Below are 20,482 nucleotides of genomic sequence, written 5' to 3'. Positions count from 1 at the left end.
CAATGTACCCTATGGAAAACAGGAACCACTGTGCACACGATCCTGAATTTCCAAAAAAAAGCCGCGCTGAATAGCTGCGGGAAAAAAGAAGGAGCATGTCACTTCTTTGTCCGAAACAGCAGCGGTTCTGCACCCATAGACCTCCATTGTGAGGTCAAACCCGCAGTAAAACCCGCAGATCAAAAATATATCTGCGGGTTTTATTGCGGTTTGTGGTGCAGAACCGCTGCAGCAGGAAGTGCGGGGAAGCGGCCGGAAGTGCGTGGGCGGAAGTGCTTGGGCGGAGAGACATGGAGGCATACCGTCGCATGGGGATCGTGTCGGTCGTTTGATTGATTTTGTATGTGTGTGTGTGTGTGTGTGTGTGTGTGTGTGTGTGTGTGTGTGTGTGTGTGTGTGTGTGTGTGTGTCCCCATGCGACGCTAGTGCCACCATTGTGCTAAGTCGCCGTATGGGACTACTACTCCCATCCGGTATTAGGATGGGAGAGTTGTCCCTGTGTCCGGCGACTTAGCACAGTTGTAAAGTTACACAAAACACACACAATACACATACATGACACACAGTACATACAACATATAACACAGAGTATATACTCACCAACAGCACACTTGTAGGCGAAGCCCTCGATCCCCTAGATAAAATCCCAAAATAAAAAAACAAATCCATACTCCCTGTCCGCAGAATCCATAAAACGAGTGTCCCACGCCGATCCCCTGCTCTCCGGCGATACACTGCCAGGAGCGAAGCTCCTAGCAGTGTATCGCGTACTGTTCCGGAGTTCAATGGCTCCAGCGTCTCAGTTAACTGCAGTACAGCTGCGTTGAACTTTCCCACGCAGCACTGCCGTTAAGCGAGAGTGCCGGGGTCAATGACCGCCGGTAAACTCGCTCGCGCATGCGCAGTGACACACCGACAGGAACTATGGCTCCTGTCAGTGTGTTATACGCTATATATATGTGTGATACGTGGCACTTAAATACGTGATACGTGGCACTGAAAATAGTAGTTACTCACCGATAACGGTGTTTCTCTGAGCCCATGACGGCACCACGGAGAGAGGGGATCCGCCCACCAAGGACAGGAAACCTACAGATAAAAAGGCGGTACCTCTCTCCCGCATCAGTTTGTTTACAGAGTATAAAGGGAACATCAGGTTAACGATCACAAATGTTACTACATTACTAAACCTTTAATAAAGATACCGCGTGTTTATAGATCATATACATAACTAAACATTATAAATGTGTGCACACCCAGCGTGAGGGAGGGAATGTACGGGTGCCGTCATGGGCTCAGAGAAACACCGTTATCGGTGAGTAACTACTATTTTCTCTGTCCCCCATGACGGCACCACGGAGAGAATTGCAGAGACTGTCTACATTAGGGAGGGACTACCGCTTCCAGAACCCTTCTACCAAAGGTAAGGTCTGAAGAAGAATTTAAGTCCAACCGATAGTGCCTAAAGAAAGTTGAGGGTGAAGACCAAGTAGCAGCTTTACATATCTGGTCTATTGTCGCTCCAGCTCTCTCTGCCCAGGAAGCCGCCATCGCCCTAGTTGAATGAGCTTTAACTTCCCCTGGAGCTGTCATCCCACTTGAAGTATATGCGAGATTGATGGCATCCCTGATCCATCTTGCTAGCGTACCCTTGGAGGCCTTCTTGCCTTTCCGAGGGCCCTGAAAACATACAAAGAGAGAACCTTCCTCTCTACACACTAGTAGCCTCCAGGTAATGGATGAGACACCTTCTAACATCCAATGTGTGTAGTAATTTTCCCCCCTCGTTTTTAGGGTCAGGACAAAAGGAGGGAAGAGAGATCTCTTGGGACCTATGGAACCGGGAGGCCACTTTTGGTAAGTATGCCGGATCAGTTTTTAACACCACCCTGTCCTCCAATATTAGTGTGAAGGGTGGCCCGGCTGACAAGGCTTGTATGTCGCTAATTCTTCGGGCTGAAGTGAGGGCTACCAAAAGGGAGGTCTTAAAGGATAGAATCTTTAAGGGAAGTTCTTTTAAGGGCTCAAAGGGTGCTTTGGTGAGGGCCGTAAGAACTAAATTTAAGTCCCACTGTGGGGCTCTACGTGAGGGTAGAGGCCTAGATCTTTCTGCCGCCTTAATGAATCTGGACACCCAACGATTCTTTGCTAGATTATAATTAAACAGTGCCCCCAGTGCGGCAATATGAACCTTCAGTGTATTAGTGGCTAGGCCTTTTTCCAGCCCATTTTGCAGAAATTCTAACACTAATTTGAGAGGGATTCCTTCGGAGATTTTTGCCCCTGAGGAAGAGAGGAATTTCTTCCAGATTTTACCATACTGTCTAGTAGTTGTTAATTTTCTACTTTTTAAGAGAGTTGACACTAGACCTTGAGAAAAGCCTTTCTCTATCAGTAACCCCCTCTCAAATTCCAAGCTGTCATGTGTAACCTCGCTACCTGCGGGTGTGATACTGGACCCTGGAATAGGAGATTGGGCAGGTCTGGGAGTATCCAAGGGTCTGTTATGGACATCCTTCTGGCCCAGGAAAACCAAGTTCTCTTCGGCCAGTAAGGGGCAATCAATATCACCCGGGCGCTGTCCTCCCTTATTTTCCTCAGAACCGCTGGTATCAGTGTGATAGGGGGAAACGCATATGCCAGTTTGTGCTTCCAAGGAATCATGAAAGCATCCAGCGCCACCGGGTTCCCTGCTGGGTTTATGGAACAAAAGGGGGTCACCTTCCGATTTAGATTGTTCGCGAAGAGATCTATTGTCGGAACCCCCCACATCTCCGTTATTCGATTGAATATGGACTGGTTCAGTTCCCATTCCCCCTGTTTTAGGCAGACCCGACTTAGGTAGTCTGCCTTGACATTGTCCACCCCTTTTATGTGAAGTGCCGTCAAGGATGCTAAATTTTCCTCGGCCTTCTGTAAGATTGAATGTGTGACTTCCATCAGTGGTTGAGTGTGTGTTCCCCCCTGATGGTTTATGTAGGCCACTACCACTCTGTTGTCTGAAAACAGTCTTACATGACGTGAGTGAAGGGGTTTTTGGAATTCTGTAAGGGCGAATTTTACTGCCAGTAACTCCCTCATGTTGGAGGATGCTTCTTTTACGTCGTCTGACCATGTCCCCTGAACTACTAGATCGTGTAGGTGAGCCCCCCAGCCGAAGGGACTTGGGTCTGTGGTTACCACTTTTGACACTGGGATCACCCATGGTAGACCGCGGCCCAAGTTGCTGTCTTTTGTCCACCAATCTAGCGAGAGAATTGTGTTTAATGAGAAGGTGAACCGACCTTCTAAATTTCCCTTCAGGGAAATTTCTTCCGCTAATGTCTGCCATTGCAGTTCCCTTGTATGTGACTGGGCCCATTGGACGGCAGAAATGCAGGCTGTCATGGACCCGAGGAGAGACATTGCCTCTCGAAGTGATATAGAGGGGAGATTTCTTGCCCTGGACACTAACCCCACCACTTTTTGGATCTTTTCTTGGGGTAGGCGACATTCTTGGGAGATGGAATCCAACGTGATCCCCAGGTACTCCTGAATCTGACTCGGTATTAGTTTGGACTTCTTCAGATTCAGGAGCCACCCCAAGCTTTCCAAAGAGTCCATAACTAACTGTAGCTGGTTTTTGCAATGTTGGGGAGAGTTGCCTATTATCAGGAAATCGTCCAGGTATGGGACGATTAGGGTGTTTTGTTTCCTCAGGTCTGCCATGACTTCCGCTATCAATTTGGTGAATACCCGTGGGGCTATTGCGAGACCGAACGGGAGGGCTGTAAACTGATAATGCTTTACCATCCCTTCTATTTCGATTGCCACCCTGAGGAATTTTTGGAAGTCTTTGTGAATGGGGACGTGGTAGTATGCGTCCTTTAAGTCGAGCACTACCATGAAACAATGTGGAAACAACATTTTGACTGCTGTCTTTATTGTTTCCATTTTGAAAGGTTCCACAATCAGGTGTTTGTTTAAATTTTTTAAATTGATAATCGTCCTGAAAGATCCGTCTGGCTTTTTCCTGAGAAAAATCGGAGAGTAGAACCCTCTTCCTCTTTCTCGGAGAGGGACCTCCAGAAGAACCCCTTTGTCTAGCAACGTTGTGACTTCCTGTTCCAGAGCTATCCGCTCCTGTGGAGAAGCTCTCTGAGATGTCACCAGGAAGGACGGCTGAGGGAATGTAAGAAATTTGAATTTTAGTCCCGACTGTACCAAATCCAGAATCCTGGCACTGCTGGTTATCTTTTCCCAGGCTGAGAGGAATAGGGACAATCTTCCTCCCACCTGGGGCAAAAGTTCATTGTGCGGGTTTTTTGGGATCGGTGGGGCTTTTGTTGAAGATAAATCCTTTGCGCTTATTCTTTTGGTCTTCCCATCTGTCCTGCAGTCTAGGTGGCTTCCTACGGAAGAATTTTTTACTCCGAAAAGGACGTTTATAAGATGGGTATTGCAGGACGGGAAAGGACTTCTTTTTGTCCCCTGCCTTTTCCAAAATATCATCCAGAGTAGAGCCGAAAAGAAATTCTCCCTCACACGGAATATTACAAAGTTTAGCCTTTGTTTGGAGGTCTCCGGGCCAACATTTGAGCCAGAGGGCTCTTCTGGCTGCATTGGATAACACCGCTGACCTGGCCGAAAGCCTGATGGAGTCTGCTGACGTATCGGCCAGAAAAGCGGCTGCCCCTTTCATTACTGGTAGGGTATTCAGTATACTGTCTCTGGATGTTTTGTCCTTGAGCTGGGATTCCAGCTGATTAAGCCACACCATAAGGGAGCGGGACGTGCAAGCTGCGGCCACCGCTGGTTTTAGGCCTCCTCCTGCTGCTTCCCAGGAACTTTTTAGGAAAGCATCTGCTTTTTTATCCATGGGATCCTTTAAGACCCCCATGCCTTCAAAAGGTAGGGCAAACTTTTTTGACGCTTTAGCGATTGCTACGTCCAATTTAGGTGCTTTTTCCCAAAAGGAGCATGCAGGGTCTTCAAAAGGATATTTCCTTTTGGGTGTAAGTAGGGCCTTTCTTAAAGGTTTTTTCCATTCTTTATTTATTAAGGCTTGTATTTTATCATTAAGGGGAAACACCCTTTTTTTTTCTGCTCCAGTCCACCGAACATGATATCTTGGACTGATTTTTTAGTGTGGGAATCAGCGAGGCCCATGGTACTTCTGACTGCTTTAATTAGGGAGTCTGTTTCTTCTAATGGGAAACAACTACGACCTCTCTGAGAAGAGGATGATGAAGAGGATGATGAAGAATCTGAGGAATTTGAACTAATCTCCCCACTATCCGAGGCACTAGAGTCAGATATAGGGACATTTTGTTTAATTTTTTTTACGTTTTTTATCCTCCTGGAGAGACGACTTAAAGGTATCTTCCACCTGAGTTTTAATTAATGTTTTGAGTTCTGTGGCGAACCCTGGAAGCCCTTCACAGAGAGTCTCCTCCATACAGGATTTACATAGTCTTTTTTCCCATGAGGCCGGTAAATCTTCCTTACAAAGCGCGCAGATCCTATGTTTGGACTTCCCTGCGCTCTTCCTTCCCTAAAACAACAAGAGAAAAGTAGGCTCTATTAGCCGGAGCATTCACGGAGATCACTCACCACCTGTGTACCCTCAGTACCGGCTGTGGATGGTCCGTATCGACAGTATGGTGCTCCTTCGATCCGGATGCAGCACTAGAATTTTTGCTGTGCTGAGATCCAGACCGTGCTCCAGTTGCACGCCGCTGGACATGAGAGGTTGCTTGCCCCTGCTGCCGGCGTTTCTGCTGCTGCGGTGCCTGCGTTTGCTGCGCTGGTGAACCCTGCAATTCGGGGTCACTCATAGCTGCTGGGAAACGCTGGCTGTACTCCATTAGAGCAACTAGCCAGGGAGACAGGCCCATTTAAATACTCAGCGCGCCGGTTTCCGCGCGCTTCCTGAAACTAGGTTGTGCGCATGCGCGAATCCCAGCATGCACCGCACCGTCCCAGCAAGCCTTGCGCCGCCCAGAATGCCCTGCTTCGACCAGCAGGCATTGCGGCACCCGCGCATGCGCGTTACTAACCCGGAAGTGCGGCCCCATGCCGCTTGATGCTTCCTGGTGCGCCGTTCACGCGCGCATTGCCGCGCCGTGCTCCACCTATGGAGGGACCCCTCACCGTGGTTTTCGCGCGGGTGTGTGCCATGTGGAACCCCCACGCAGTGAGGATTCCTCTAGGAGCCGCAGCGCTGCTGCTGCGGTCCCCCGCTCACCCTAGAGACCCACTGATCCCAGCGGTGGCGCATCGGGTGGCCCAGCCTAGCCGAGGCAGGGAACCCCCGCTGCCTGAACCGGTCTGACTGGCCCCGGAATCCAACGACGATCTGAGGTAAGATCTGCTGCAGGTCCCGTCAAGGACAGGAAACCAAACTGATGCGGGAGAGAGGTACCGCCTTTTTATCTGTAGGTTTCCTGTCCTTGGTGGGCGGATCCCCTCTCTCCGTGGTGCCGTCATGGGGGACAGAGAAATACGTGATACGTGGCACTTAAATACGTGGCAGTTAAATACGTGGCACTGAAATACGTGATACGTGGCACTGAAATACGTGATACGTGGCACTGAAATACGTGATACGTGGCACTTAAATACGTGGCACTTAAATACGTGGCACTTAAATACGTGGCACTTAAATACGTGGCACTTAAATACGTGGCACTTAAATACGTGGCACTTAAATACGTGGCACTTAAATACGTGGCACTTAAATACGTGGCACTTAAATACGTGGCACTTAAATACGTGGCACTTAAATACGTGGCACTTAAATACGTGGCACTTAAATACGTGGCACTTAAATACGTGGCACTTAAATACGTGGCACTTAGGCTATGTTCACATTTGCGTTGTGCGCCGCAGCGTCGGCGCCGCAACACACAACGCAAACAAAAACGCAGCAAAACGCATGCACAACGCTGCGTTTTGCGCCGCATGCGTCCTTTTTTTGATTGATTTTGGACGCAGCAAAAATGCAACTTGCTGCGTCCTCTGCGCCCGGATGCGTGCGCTGCAGTGACGCATGCGGCGCAAAACGCAAGTGCGACGCATGTCCATGCGCCCCCATGTTAAATATAGGGGTGCATGACGCATGCGGCGACGCTGCGGTGCCCGACGCTGCGGCGCAGACCGCAAATGTGAACGTAGACTTAAATAGCTGGATAGAGCTGGATCCGCGGGCTGTGATCTGGCCTACGCTCAGCACTCTGCGGAGCGCTGTCAGTCAAAACACGTCCACTCATTTTGGTGTTTAGTCCCAAAATGGAGGATGGAAGAAGAAAAGGGTTGGACAAGGAAATGACATCATTTCTTTTTTTTTTTTTCCCCCACTGCAGTTAAAGCTTTATTTGTGTCAAACACAGACAATCTGCAGAGAAAACTGCATAAAAAAAGCATCAAAAACCGCATAAAAAAGCATCAAAAAACGCACCAAAAACGCACCTGCGTTTTCTGCCAAGAGCTGCGGTTTTAGTCCTCAAAAAAAAGGATTGAAATCAGGAACGTGTGAACATACCCTTAAGCTAGAAAATTGCGGGAATGGAAGCAAAAGGCCAGGGAACGCCATAACGCAAACAAATACTATTGAGAACTCTGCTATTAGAAGTGGAAAGGAAGAACAAAGACAAAAAAAAAAAAAATCAGAATAATAAAAGTATTGGAGAAAGAGAACCAATCACATACTAAGATGTTTCTATATAAATGCACAGAGCATGGGCAACAATCAAGGAGAATTGGAACTACTAACACAAGAAAAGAAATATGATGTTATTGGCATCACTGAAACTTTATGGGACAATACACACGATTGGAATACAAGGCTAGAAGGATACAACTTATTTGACAGAAACAGACTTAATAAATAAACGGGGAGGAGGTGTCGCATTGTATGTTAGAAAATCGTAGATCTCCTCAGAGATTTAAGCTTCAGAGACTGGGAGTTCTGTGGAAACTTAAATGATATAATTTCTCATAGTATTTTCTGAACTCTGCAGTAATCTCTTCTGTCTTAAAAATGTAGGTCCCCGTATCTATCAACATACGGGGGATGAATGATTTTGCCTTTTATTGATTTGGGACATCATAAACCTGGTCGGTCTATCTCCGTGTGCATAGTATTTGTACTTATAAATATTGTTTTGCCGCTTGTAGGTTTAGAAGGTTACTTAACTGGTTCCTTAGCTCATTTAAAAGAGAGAGTTGGGAGAGCAAAAGGGATTTTTTTATGTTTTTCGTTCTCTGGAAACTTAATGGGTTCGAATACAAGGAGAGAACAATAGAAAGGACACCACTGTAGGTGTTTAATACAGACCACCTGGGCAAGCAGAAGCTATGGATGAACTCTTTATATATTAGATAGCCAAGTTCTCAAAAAAACATGACACAGTGATCATAGGAGATTTCAATTATTAAGGCATTTGTTGGGAATCTCTCTAAGGCAAAAGTAACAGGTTCAACAAATTATTATCCTCTCTTGCTGACAACTTTATCTTCCAAAAGGTAAAGGAGAAAATAAGGGGTTCTGCTACCTTGGATCTGACCCTTATAAACAGGGAGGAAAAGGTTGAGGGTGGCTGGGACCCCATGAGGCAGCAATCATGCTATTAAAGAATTTTTAATAACTAGAGGCGGAAGACCTGTGAAGACTCAGACTTCAAGGCTGTATGTCAGAAAGGCAGATCTTATGGGACTCAGAATGGCGATAGGAGGGATCCAAAAGCTGTATCCCTAAATCAGGAAGAATAGGAAGTGTGATGAGGGAGCAGCCGCCATCTTTGAAAACGGGCATAATAACAGAGATTGGCCTGACTCCATTTTGTCCCCTATCAATCCACCTGGTCACACATCTGCAGGGACGAGCGCTCCCCACCTTTTCTCATGAATAAAGTTTCTTTTAGGATGGTAATGGGCTGAGCTCAGTGTAGCAGGCAGAAGGTACCTCAAAGCTCAATGAGGAAGCCACACCAGCAGGGTGCTTGGAAGGTCTTAGGGGCTCAATTAGAGCATGCATGTCAAGTGGTCACAGGATACACGTCCATTGTGGCCTCCCAGTCGAACCGTCTCCAACATGGAATCATGAATTATGGACGCATCGTCCGAGGTACAGGCTTATAAAAAATATCCCCCTCGCCTTCAAGAAATTGCGCATCTGACAGTGCAACTCCCGGGTCCATGGGAGTTCTGAAACCTGAGATATGGAGATCAGCCTCCCACAGCGACCGAATGGGTCCGGGTCTGGTCCCTGGGCGACCGGCAGAATAAACCTTGTGCGCTGGCACCACCCGTGTGCTGATCCGATCATCCTGAGAGAAGTTATCCCATTTATTAGATACAGATCTTGCAGGGAAGCTGAGGGGTGAAGATTCTTAGCCCGCTCAGGTACAGGGGGAGGGACACAGCAGGGTTAAGAGCTTGGACACTTGAAGAGTGGGTCAGAACAGAGGAAGATGACTAACTAAGGAACTAAGGGAGAGGGCAGGCCAGTCAGAGGGAGGGCAGGCACACGCTTTCTGGGGGCTTCTCGGCAACTAAGCTGTCTACCTGTGGAGCGCAGAGCCCCCGGCTTCCACAAGCTACCTTCAACCTGGTAAATTGACCTCCAGCTTTATACCTTTAAGCCTTGTATTATTATTGTTATATTGTACTCTGACATATTTCTATTGTATATTTCTTGTAATTACCTAGTGCGCCCTTAAGGCAATTAAATCATAAATTAATTTTGGGCTGATCCTTTTACTCTGATTGCGAATCTTAGAATACCCAGCGTGGGTAACAGGGCAGTCTCCCCGGCGGTCATTTGCTCTAGGTGCAGTTCCCTTATTGACCTGAGAGACAAAGGGGGCGACGGAGAGCTGTGCCTGTGTAGTGACGTCCCGGATTGGTGACGTGGAAGGAACTGGGGTGTCCTGGCCAAGTTCTCAAAAAAATATGACACAGTGATCATAGGAGATTTCAATTATTAAGGCATTTGTTGGGAATCTCTCTAAGGCAAAAGTAACAGGTTCAACAAATTATTATCCTCTCTTGCTGACAACTTTATCTTCCAAAAGGTAAAGGAGAAAATAAGGGGTTCTGCTACCTTGGATCTGACCCTTATAAACAGGGAGGAAAAGGTTGAGGGTGGCTGGGACCCCATGAGGCAGCAATCATGCTATTAAAGAATTTTTAATAACTAGAGGAGGAAGACCTGTGAAGACTCAGACTTCAAGGCTGTATGTCAGAAAGGCAGATCTTACGGGACTCAGAATGGCGATAGGAGGGATCCAAAGGCTGTATCCCTAAATCAGGAAGAATAGGAAGCATTTAAGGAAGCCAGGATGGATGAACACAGAACTTAAACATGTTAAAAAGGAAGAAAGAAACGTTTATCAAAATGGACATAGTGAGGCATATCTAAAGAAGAATATAATGCTGTCTGCAGAACCTGCAGAGCACGTATCAGATTATCTAAAGCCGATAATATATTAAGGCTTGCAAGAACTTTCAAAAGCAATAAAAAAATAATTTTGGGGCTATGTCAAAAGTAAAAGAAAAAAGTCAATGATGCTATAGCATTTTTACTGGATGTAAACGTTGAAGTGGTAAAAAAATTATGTTGAGAAGGCCAAACTTTTAAATTTCTATTTTGCATCTGTTTTCTCTCAGAAAGTAAATGTAACATCAAATGATCTTCACTATACTGTTGAAGGAATAGAAGAATCCACACTATCTATAAAACAAAGAGATAGAAGGGTAATACTTAGCTAACATAAATGAATTCAAGTCTCCAGGTCCAGATGAATTACATCCTACGTTACTGAAGGAGATAGAGGAAATTATTGAACCACTCTCCCTAATCTTTGAAAGTTCTTGGAGAACAGGAGACAAGCAAATGTTGTCCCCATATTTAAAAAAAAGGGAAAGAAGGTGGACCAAGGGAACTATAGGCCAGTGAGCCTGACTTCTATACTAGGAAAGATCTTTGAATAAATTATCAACATGTATGCAAGTACCTGGATGAGAATGAAGTGATCAACCAGAGCCAGCATGGCTTTGTAACTAATAAGTCATGTCAGACTAACTTAATTTCCTTCTATGACAGAATCACTGACTAAGTTAATCAGTCAAACACAGTAGATATAGGATACCTTGACTTCAGCAAAGAATTTGACAAAGTATCTCACACCATACTTATTGAAAAAATGACCAAGTATGGAATGATCAAGGCAACTGTTAGGTGGATCACTGGCTTAGTGATCGGACCCAAAGAGTGGTCATAAATGACTGTACATACAGTTAGAAGAATGTCTCAAGTGGGGTACCACAGGGCTTTCTCCTAGGCCCTGTGCTGTGCGACATCTTTATCAATGATTTAAGAGAAGGAAAGGAAGGTAAACTGATTAAATTTGCTGATGTGTCATATTTGAGTCAAAGATAGGAGAAAAAAAAATGAAAGCATATACAGAATGGAAGGAAAAGGGCTAAGCAACAGCACATGTGAAAAAGATTTGGGTATACTAATAGATCACAGTCAGCTCACGAGTCAATAGCTAAGAAGGCAAACACAGTTCTAGGATGCATTAAGAGAGGCATAGAGTCTAGCTCACGTGAAGTACCGTAATTATCCCCCCTCTACTCCTCCTTGGTTAGGCCTCATCTAGAATACTGTGTGCAGTTCTGGGCACGACATTAAAAAAAAAAACACAACATGAATAAACTGGAGTAAGTTCAGAGAAGAGCAGCCAAAACATGACCGGTCTGCAAACAATGTCCTATGAGGAAAGGTTAGAGGATTTGGAAATGTTGATCTTGCAAAAGGGAGGACTGAGAGGAGACTTAATAGCTGTCTACAAATATCTCAAGGGCTGTCACACTGTAGAGGGATCAGCTTTATTTTAATTGGCGCAAGGAAACACTAGAAGTAATGGGATGAAACTGAGTGGGAGGAGACACAGATTAGATATTAGAAAAAAAACTTTTGGACAGTGAGAGTGACCAATGAGTGGAACAGGCTGCCACGACAGGTAGTGAGTTCACCTTCAATAGAAGTCTTCAAACAGAAGCTGGACAGACATCTGTCAGATAGTTTAGTGAATTCTGCTTTGAGCAGGGGGTTGGACACGATGACCCAGGAGGACCCTTGCAACTCTACCATTCTATGATTAAAGCTATATACCGTATATACTCGAGTATAAGCCGACCCGAGTATAAGCCGACCCCCCTAATTTTGCCACAAAAAACTGGGAAAACTTATTGACTCGAGTATAAGCCTAGGGTGGAAAATGCAGCAGCTACCGGTGAATTTCAAAAATAAAAATAGATGCTCCATACCATTCATTATTGCCCCATAGATGCTCCATATAAAGCTGTGCCATATATAATGCTCCATACCATTGATTATTGCCCCATATATTATCCATATATAGCTGTGCCATATAGAATGCTCTGCACCGTTCATTATGGCCCCATAGATGCTCCATATAAAGCTGTGCCATATATAATGCTCCATACCATTGATTATTGCCCCCTATATTATCCATATATGGCTGTGCCATATAGAATGCTCTGCACCGTTCATTATGGCCCCATAGATGCTCCATATAAAGCTGTGCCCCATATACAATGCTCTGCACCGTTCATTATGGCCCTATAGATGCTCATTATAAAGCTGTGCCCTATATGCTCTGCACCGTTCAGTTTGGCCCCATAGATGCTCATTATAAAGCTGCCCCATATGGAATGCTCTGCACCGTTCAGTTTGGCCCCATAGATGCTCCTTATAAAGCTGTGCCCTATATGCTCTGCACCGTTCAGTTTGGCCCCATAGATGCTCATTATAAAGCTGCCCCATATGGAATGCTCTGCACCGTTCAGTTTGGTCCCATAGATGCTCCTTATAAAGCTGTGCCATATATAATGCTCTGCACCATTCAGTATGGCCCCATAGATGCTCCTTATAAAGCTGTGCCCTATATGCTCTGCACCGTTCAGTTTGGTCCCATAGATGCTCCTTATAAAGCTGTGCCATATATAATGCTCTGCACCGTTCAGTTTGGCCCCATAGATGCTCCTTATAAAGCTGTACCCCATATAGAATGCTCTGCACCGTTCATTATGGCCCTATAGATGCTCCATATAAAGCTGTGCCATATATGCTCTGCACCGTTCATTATGGCCCTATAGATGCTCCATATAAAGCTGTGCCATATATGCTCTGCACCGTTCAGTTTGGCCCCATAGATGCTCATTATAAAGCTGCCCCATATGGAATGCTCTGCACCGTTCAGTTTGGCCCCATAGATGCTCCTTATAAAGCTGTGCCCTATATGCTCTGCACAGTTCAGTTTGGTCCCATAGATGCTCCTTATAAAGCTGTGCCATATATAATGCTCTGCACCATTCAGTATGGCCCCATAGATGCTCCTTATAAAGCTGTGCCATATATAATGCTCTGCACCGTTCAGTTTGGTCCCATAGATGCTCCTTATAAAGCTGTGCCCCATATAGAATGCTCTGCACCGTTCATTATGGCCCTATAGATGCTCCATATAAAGCTGTGCCATATATGCTCTGCACCGTTCATTATGGCCCTATAGATGCTCCATATAAAGCTGTGCCATATATGCTCTGCACCGTTCAGTTTGGCCCCATAGATGCTCCTTATAAAGCTGTGCCCTATATGCTCTGCACCGTTCAGTTTGGTCCCATAGATGCTCCTTATAAAGCTGTGCCATATATAATGCTCTGCACCATTCAGTATGGCCCCATAGATGCTCCTTATAAAGCTGTGCCATATATAATGCTCTGCACCGTTCAGTTTGGTCCCATAGATGCTCCTTATAAAGCTGTGCCCCATATAGAATGCTCTGCACCGTTCATTATGGCCCTATAGATGCTCCATATAAAGCTGTGCCATATATGCTCTGCACCGTTCAGTTTGGCCCCATAGATGCTCCTTATAAAGCTGTGCCATATATGCTCTGCACCGTTCAGTTTGGCCCCATAGATGCTCCTTATAAAGCTGTGCCATATATAATGCTCTGCACCGTTCAGTTTGGCCCCATAGATGCTCCTTATAAAGCTGTGCCCTATATGCTCTGCACCATTCATTATGGCCCTATAGATGCTCCTTATATAGCTGTGCCCTATATGCTCTGCAGCGTTCAGTTTGGCCCCATAGATGCTCCACATAAATCTGTGCCATATATAACGCTGCTGCTGCTGCAATAAAAAAAACAAACACATACTCACCTCTCTTGCTTGCAGCTCCCCAGCATCCGGTTCCGGCGTCTCTCCGCACTGACTGATCAGGCAGAGGGCGGCGCGCACACTATATGCGTCATCGCGCCCTCTGACCTGAACAGTCAGAGCGGAGAGACGCCGGGAAGACAGAGCGACGCCCGGCATGTGGAACGTGGACAGGTAAATATGTAATATTTACCTGCTCCCGGCGTCCCGCTCCTTCCCCCGGACAGCTGGTCTCCGGGTGCCGCAGCCTCTTCCTCTATCAGCGGTCACCGGCACCGCTGATTAGAGAAATGAATATTCATTTCTCTAATGAGCGGTCCCACGTGACCGCTGTACAGGGGAAGAGCTGCGGCACCCGAAGACATTGTGACGGGCAGGGGGAGCGTCAGGATCACCGGGACTAGGTAAGTATGCCTCAGCGCCCTCTCCCCCTCACCCGCCGACCCTGCCACAGACCGTGACTCGAGTATAAGCCGAGAGGGGCACTTTCAGCCCAAAAATTTGGGCTGAAAATCTCGGCTTATACTCGAGTATATACGGTATATTAAAAATCATATTGAAAAGCCCTTACTCTGCTGTATGTACAGGAATCAATAGGAGCTTTGCAGCAGAGACGTTCTGAAGGCTATGAATGCAGAGAACAGATCGCAGGGCGGTTGGAGCTTTGTAGTACCAGCCGTATGCAGCATGGTTGTCTATTCTACTTGAGCTTAAAATCGACAAGGACTTTGCGACTTTGCATTTAAAAGTTACAGCAAGCAATGCAACACATGATTGTTCATTAATAATTGGAGATATGCCGCATTTTATTATGAACATTTTTCAATAAGGTCCATCACGACACTGCCCCATCATTTGCTAAAAAAAAAAAAAAAAAAAAATCGGGATATGGAGATAAGCATCCCGGATGTCGATGGATGCGAGAAACTCCCCCTTCTGCATTGAGGTGATGACCGAGCGGAGGGACTCCATTCGGAAGTGATGAACTCTGACGAATTTAACAGTTTTGGATCCACTATGGGGCACACTGTTCTATCCTTTTTTGGAATCACGAACAGGTTCGAGTAAAACCCTTTGAACCTTTCATCTTGGGGCACCGGAATGATGACGTTTTTTGCAGAGTGCGTATATGTGGCTTGGTAGAAAGCCGTCACCCGCGATTCTGTTTTGGGGGAACAAGACTGGAAAAAACATGTGGGCGGGGAAGTAGAGAACTCTATCCTGATCCTGTATCCGGAAGACACCAGGTCCCTGACCCACCTGTCGTGAACGACCAACAGCCAGGCCTGACGGAAAAAAAAGCAGATGGCTGACTTTGCTGGTGTTCCTCAGATACCGGAAGGAGTCATTGCGCAGATAATCTGTGGGATCTGGATCTAGACTGCTTTGGCCTGCTTTTCCATGAGGGACTGGGTCTATATGAGAAATCTAAACTCGCTGCCTCAGGAAGGATGTTACTTTCTTGAATGAATTTAGAAAGGTCCTCTGCCCAAGCGGCCATAGCTTTAGCCACCCATGTCACAGCAAAGGATGGAGAAGGTGCAGAGCCGGAGGCTTCAAAGACTGACTGAGCAAGATTTTCAATCTGTCAGTCAGTGGGATTTTTAATCGATGAGCCGTCAGATAGGGATAAGAGAGTTTTTGATGAAAAGGCACGATATGGGAGGATCTACTGATGGGCACTCTATCCAGCTCTTCCTTAAGGCCCCGTCACACATAGCGATTTACCAACGATCACGACCAGCGATACGACCTGGCCGTGATCGTTGGTAAGTCGCTGTGTGGTCGCTGGGGAGCTGTCACACAGACAGCTCTCTCCAGCGACCAACGATCAGGGGAACGACTTCGGCATCGTTGAAACTGTCTTCAACGATGCCGAAGTCCCCCTGCAGCACCCGGGTAACCAGGGTAAACATCGGGTTACTAAGCGCAGGGCCGCGCTTAGTAACCCGATGTTTACCCTGGTTACCAAAAAAAAACAAACAGTACATACTCACCATCTGATGTCCGTCAGGTCCCTTGCCGTCTGCTTCCTGCTCTGACTGACTGCCGCCGTACAGTGAGAGCAGAGCGCAGCGGTGACGTCACCGCTGTGCTGTACTTTCACTTTCAGGCGCTCAGTCAGTGTGGGAAGCAGACGGCAAGGGACCTGACGGACATCAGATGGTGAGTATGTACTGTTTGTTTTTTTTGGTAACCAGGGTAAACATCGGGTTACTAAGCGCCGCCCTGCGCTTAGTAACCCGATGTTTACCCTGGTTACCAGTGAAGACATCGCTGGATCGGTGTCACACACACCGATTCAGCGATGTCAGCGGGACCTCAACGACCAAAAAACGGCCCAGGCCATTCCGACACGACCAGCGATCTCACAGCAGGGGCCGGGTCGCTGGTACGTGTCACACATAGCGAGATCGCTACTGAGGTCGCTGTTGCGTCACAAAACTTGTGACTCAGCAGCGATCTCGCTATAGCGATCTCGCTATAGCGATCTCGCTATGTGTGACGGGGCCTTTAGATTAGGAGCAAAGGGATATCTTGTTTTGAGGGGCTTCTGCCCACTGATACGTTTGTCCGGCCGATTCCTATGTCTCATGTCTGTAAATTCGGGGTGATTGACAAACACCCTATGGGGACATTTAGCCCTTTTGAAGGAAACTGCTTGATTTGGTATAGCGGAAGAGTCTTCCTCCACCCTCCGAGTCTTGTTGACTGCCTCAATGAGGGTATCTACCGTCTCCTGATACCCCTGCGAGTCCGGGTCTGTGGAGATGCCAGACTCGTATTCTGAGTCGTGTTCGCTGTGAACCCCTTCAGAGGGGAGCGGGAAATGGGAGTCACGGACCCCGAAGCACGAGAGTGCGTGGGGGACGTGGTATGGGTCCGCTTCCTAGAATCTTGTGCTGATCTTGCTAGGGAAAAACCTCTGCTGGCTGACGGTTCCCACACAGAAGGGGAGCTTTCCATACCAGGTAAAAGGGCGCCCTGACATGAGGAGGGGCCCCAGAGAGACTCCATTACTTTGACCAGAGAAGACATAGATTGCGCCAGAGACATAGCCCACTCAGGGGGACTAGGTCCACTAGGGTCGGCATTAATGGAGGGCTCCTGGAGGCATTCCGGGTCACAAGCTGCGCAGAAAGGGGTATTAAGGCTCCAAGGTAATGAAGAATTGCAAGTGGTACATGAGGCAAAAAACACTGTTTTGTTAGCCTTCTTTGCTTTAGGCTGTGACATAGTGTACCCTTGATACCCCACTCTACTCAGGGACGTGTGCTGCAGAGAATGGGTTAAGCTCAGTTATGTTGCTTACCCAGGTCCTGTGTCTTGTGCCCCCAAGGATGATGTCCCTTGTCCACGCTCTTTATTGCTGTTCCTGCCCACTCTGCTGTGCCAGACATCGCATAGGAAAAACACAGCCCCACACGTGTGTCCAAGATGGCCACCGAGATTACAGTGGAGCTTCTCGTTTGGTATGAGAAGCGCCTGAAGCACAGAGGGGACCACCCCTGTGGGCGGAATTAGGGGCAGTCGGGCCTAGTCCCGGCAGAAGCCAGGGACCCAATTTTGGGCCATGGGCGGAGCTGCCCAGGTGGGTGGAGGAAGGAGAACCGGCCGGCGCGTGATGAGAGGGGAGCGCGGAAGCGGCGAAAATGCCACTGGACATCGGGACACCCCCCTAGGGACCAGGACCTTCTCTACGCCTGAGGGGAGCCCTCCTGCCACCGTTGGACGCTGCGCTTACTCACTGTCAGGTGCTGCAGCGCAGATGCAGCAGAGCCAAAAATGTGCTGTGCTTCTTAGGCCACTCAAACCACCATCCCTTTGATAGAGAGGTGGAGAGGGACAGACTGCCTCCTTCCATCATCCGCTTTCAGTCAGTGGTGATGCAGTGGGGGCTGCATGGACGCCAATAGGGGGGCTTCTGTACATCCCATGGGTTCAATCCCTAGGGATGGGTCAGGGCTATTGTCCGGCTGTAGCCTGGCTCCGGAAGGGGGTACATGGAGGCGACACTCCGTGTTTCCGTCTGTTGGTGGTGTGGGTGAGTAGGACCCTAAGGGAACCGTCGCCCCTAAAGCAAGCCCAGGCATGGCAAAGAAACTGTGCAGGATGGGGTATGGGGAGGCGACAATCCGCGTTCCCGCCTGTTGATGATTCGGGGAGATCGGACCCCTGAAGAGGTCCGTCGCCCCTTTGTTTCGTGAAGGAAAAAAAAGTAAAAATATTAAAAAATTAAAAAGTGAAACAATAACGCTGGGGACTGAATCCCAGACCCAAGTGCCTCCTACGGACACTAAGCAAGAACTGGTGCGATTACAGCCAGCATGAGGGTGTATACAGCAGAGGAGGAGCTAATTTTGTTTAAGTTTTCTCCGTGTCCTCCTAGTGGCAGGCAGCATAACACCCATGGTCCTGTGTTCCCCAATGAAGCGAAGGAGAAAACATTTAAAAAAAAAAACAAAAACAAAAATTTTCCCCAATAAATACCAATTAAAACATGCAGGAATGCCTCCTGCAATGTCCATCCTTCTGCCCGTCTGACTGAATACACTATACATACATGCCTTAATGGAAAGCTATAAATCAGAAAATGACATTTTGTTTAAATAAGTTTTTAGTGTCTTTCTTAGGTAATTTCTGTAGTTTTTTTTCTTCAAATCATGGTTTTAAAAAAAAAATATATATATAAAAAATATAGAATAAAAAATTTTTGTAATCTTGCAATTTTCACAAAGGCCACTGAGGCTGTTTTATACTAATGCTTCTTGTACTTTCAGGAAAAGTTTTCAGCAGACTCCTTATCAGTGGATGAAGGAATACAAAGACCAATAAGAGTAATAAATATATTATATAAAACACACAGAATGCACCAATCTTAATAGGGAATGTTACAGCTAAAGGCTACCAACAGAAGGACCATAAATCATTAAAATAATAAATCACTGGAGATGTTACGGCTAGCTCGGCTCCTCTTCACTTTGACCTTTCCACATGCTCACTAGATGCTACAAAACAGAAGCTAGAGCCCAGGTCTGTTCATTGTTGTGTATGAACAGATGTATACATGTGGTTTCTTGAAACAAAAAGTTAAGAGTCTTAAAAAAGCATCTGTGGCCAATGTGAATATGGCAAAATTTCGATTTTTTTTAATCTTTAACACAGATTGTAATATGGGTGAATAAAACAAAAACCATATTGCTGGAAAAAAATAATACATTTAACTTAAAACCTGACACTTCATAATTTTCTGACAACTGCTTCCCTTTAAGCTCGACTTGGACATATTGGATATTGAATTTCTCAAGGTATTCTGTAAATATTTGCAACTTAAGATTCATATTTGTCTACATTTAAAGTAACTAAACTTGTGTTCTATTTTAGATTTTGTAAAACAAGGATAAATATTGGATCAGAATAATACTGCAGGGTATGTTTGCCAAAGTAAGGGTATGTGCACACGTAGAATGGTCCACTGCGGATTTTTCTGCAGCGGATTTGATAAATCTGCAGGGTAAAGACACTGCGTTTATGCTGCTGATTTATCGCAGATTTACCGCTTTTTTTGCGGATTCCACTGCGGTTTTACAACTGCGGTTTTCTATTGAAGCAGGTGTAAAACCGCTGCGGAATCCGCAGAAAGAAATGACATGCTGCAGAATGTAAACCGCTGAGTTTCTGAGCGTTTTTTTCTGCAGCATGGGCACAGCGTTTTCTGTTGCCCATAGGTTTACATTGTAATGTAAACTCATGGGAAACTGCTGCGGACCCGCAGCTGCGGAAACGCTGCGGATCCGCAGCGTGCGCACATAGCCTAAGAACAAATCGGACACGACAAGCACAGTCACAAATTGTCACAATCTCTCTGCTGACCTTTTCTTCCCTTTGGGCCAGATCTCAAATGCTGGTCATCAAGCAGAGAAAAGCAAAGAACCACAGTCAGCAGGTTAAAGAAGTTATAATTCCCAGTAAGTATGATCAAAACCTGCAGCAGAACCTAGAAAAAAAATATAAGAAGAATCTACAGTTAAATTACACATACATTGGTAAAACTTCAAAGCAAATAATAACTTGTCTTGTAAATAAGGAAATGTACTTGGAAGTTTAAAGCTTCCCAAGATTTTGTATGAATGGCCTCTCCTTAGGATCAACAGAAAGAATGGTATGCGGCATTAACTGGTAATGTAGCTAAGCACATTTGACCAGTGATGACGGAATATGCTTGGATAACGTCTTATCAGAGCATGCT

At 46.4% G+C, this 20,482-nt stretch overlaps 1 protein-coding gene across 1 annotated transcript in view; it reads right to left on the bottom strand.

Moving 5' to 3' along the window:
* The window catches only part of LMF2 (lipase maturation factor 2), a 62,638-nt gene that overhangs the window by 27,951 nt on the left and 14,205 nt on the right, over positions 1-20,482 (bottom strand). Inside the window, exon 6 of the mRNA XM_077264332.1 lies at positions 20,107-20,230. Coding sequence (XP_077120447.1) covers positions 20,107-20,230 — 124 coding nt within the window. The remainder of the gene's footprint in view (positions 1-20,106; positions 20,231-20,482) is intronic.

This window comes from Ranitomeya variabilis, chromosome 5, assembly GCF_051348905.1.
Source record: "Ranitomeya variabilis isolate aRanVar5 chromosome 5, aRanVar5.hap1, whole genome shotgun sequence".
In the NCBI taxonomy this organism is placed as follows: Eukaryota; Metazoa; Chordata; class Amphibia; order Anura; family Dendrobatidae; genus Ranitomeya; species Ranitomeya variabilis.
The sequence above is the reverse complement of the archived record's forward strand: the minus strand, read 5'-3'. Positions and strand labels throughout refer to the sequence as shown.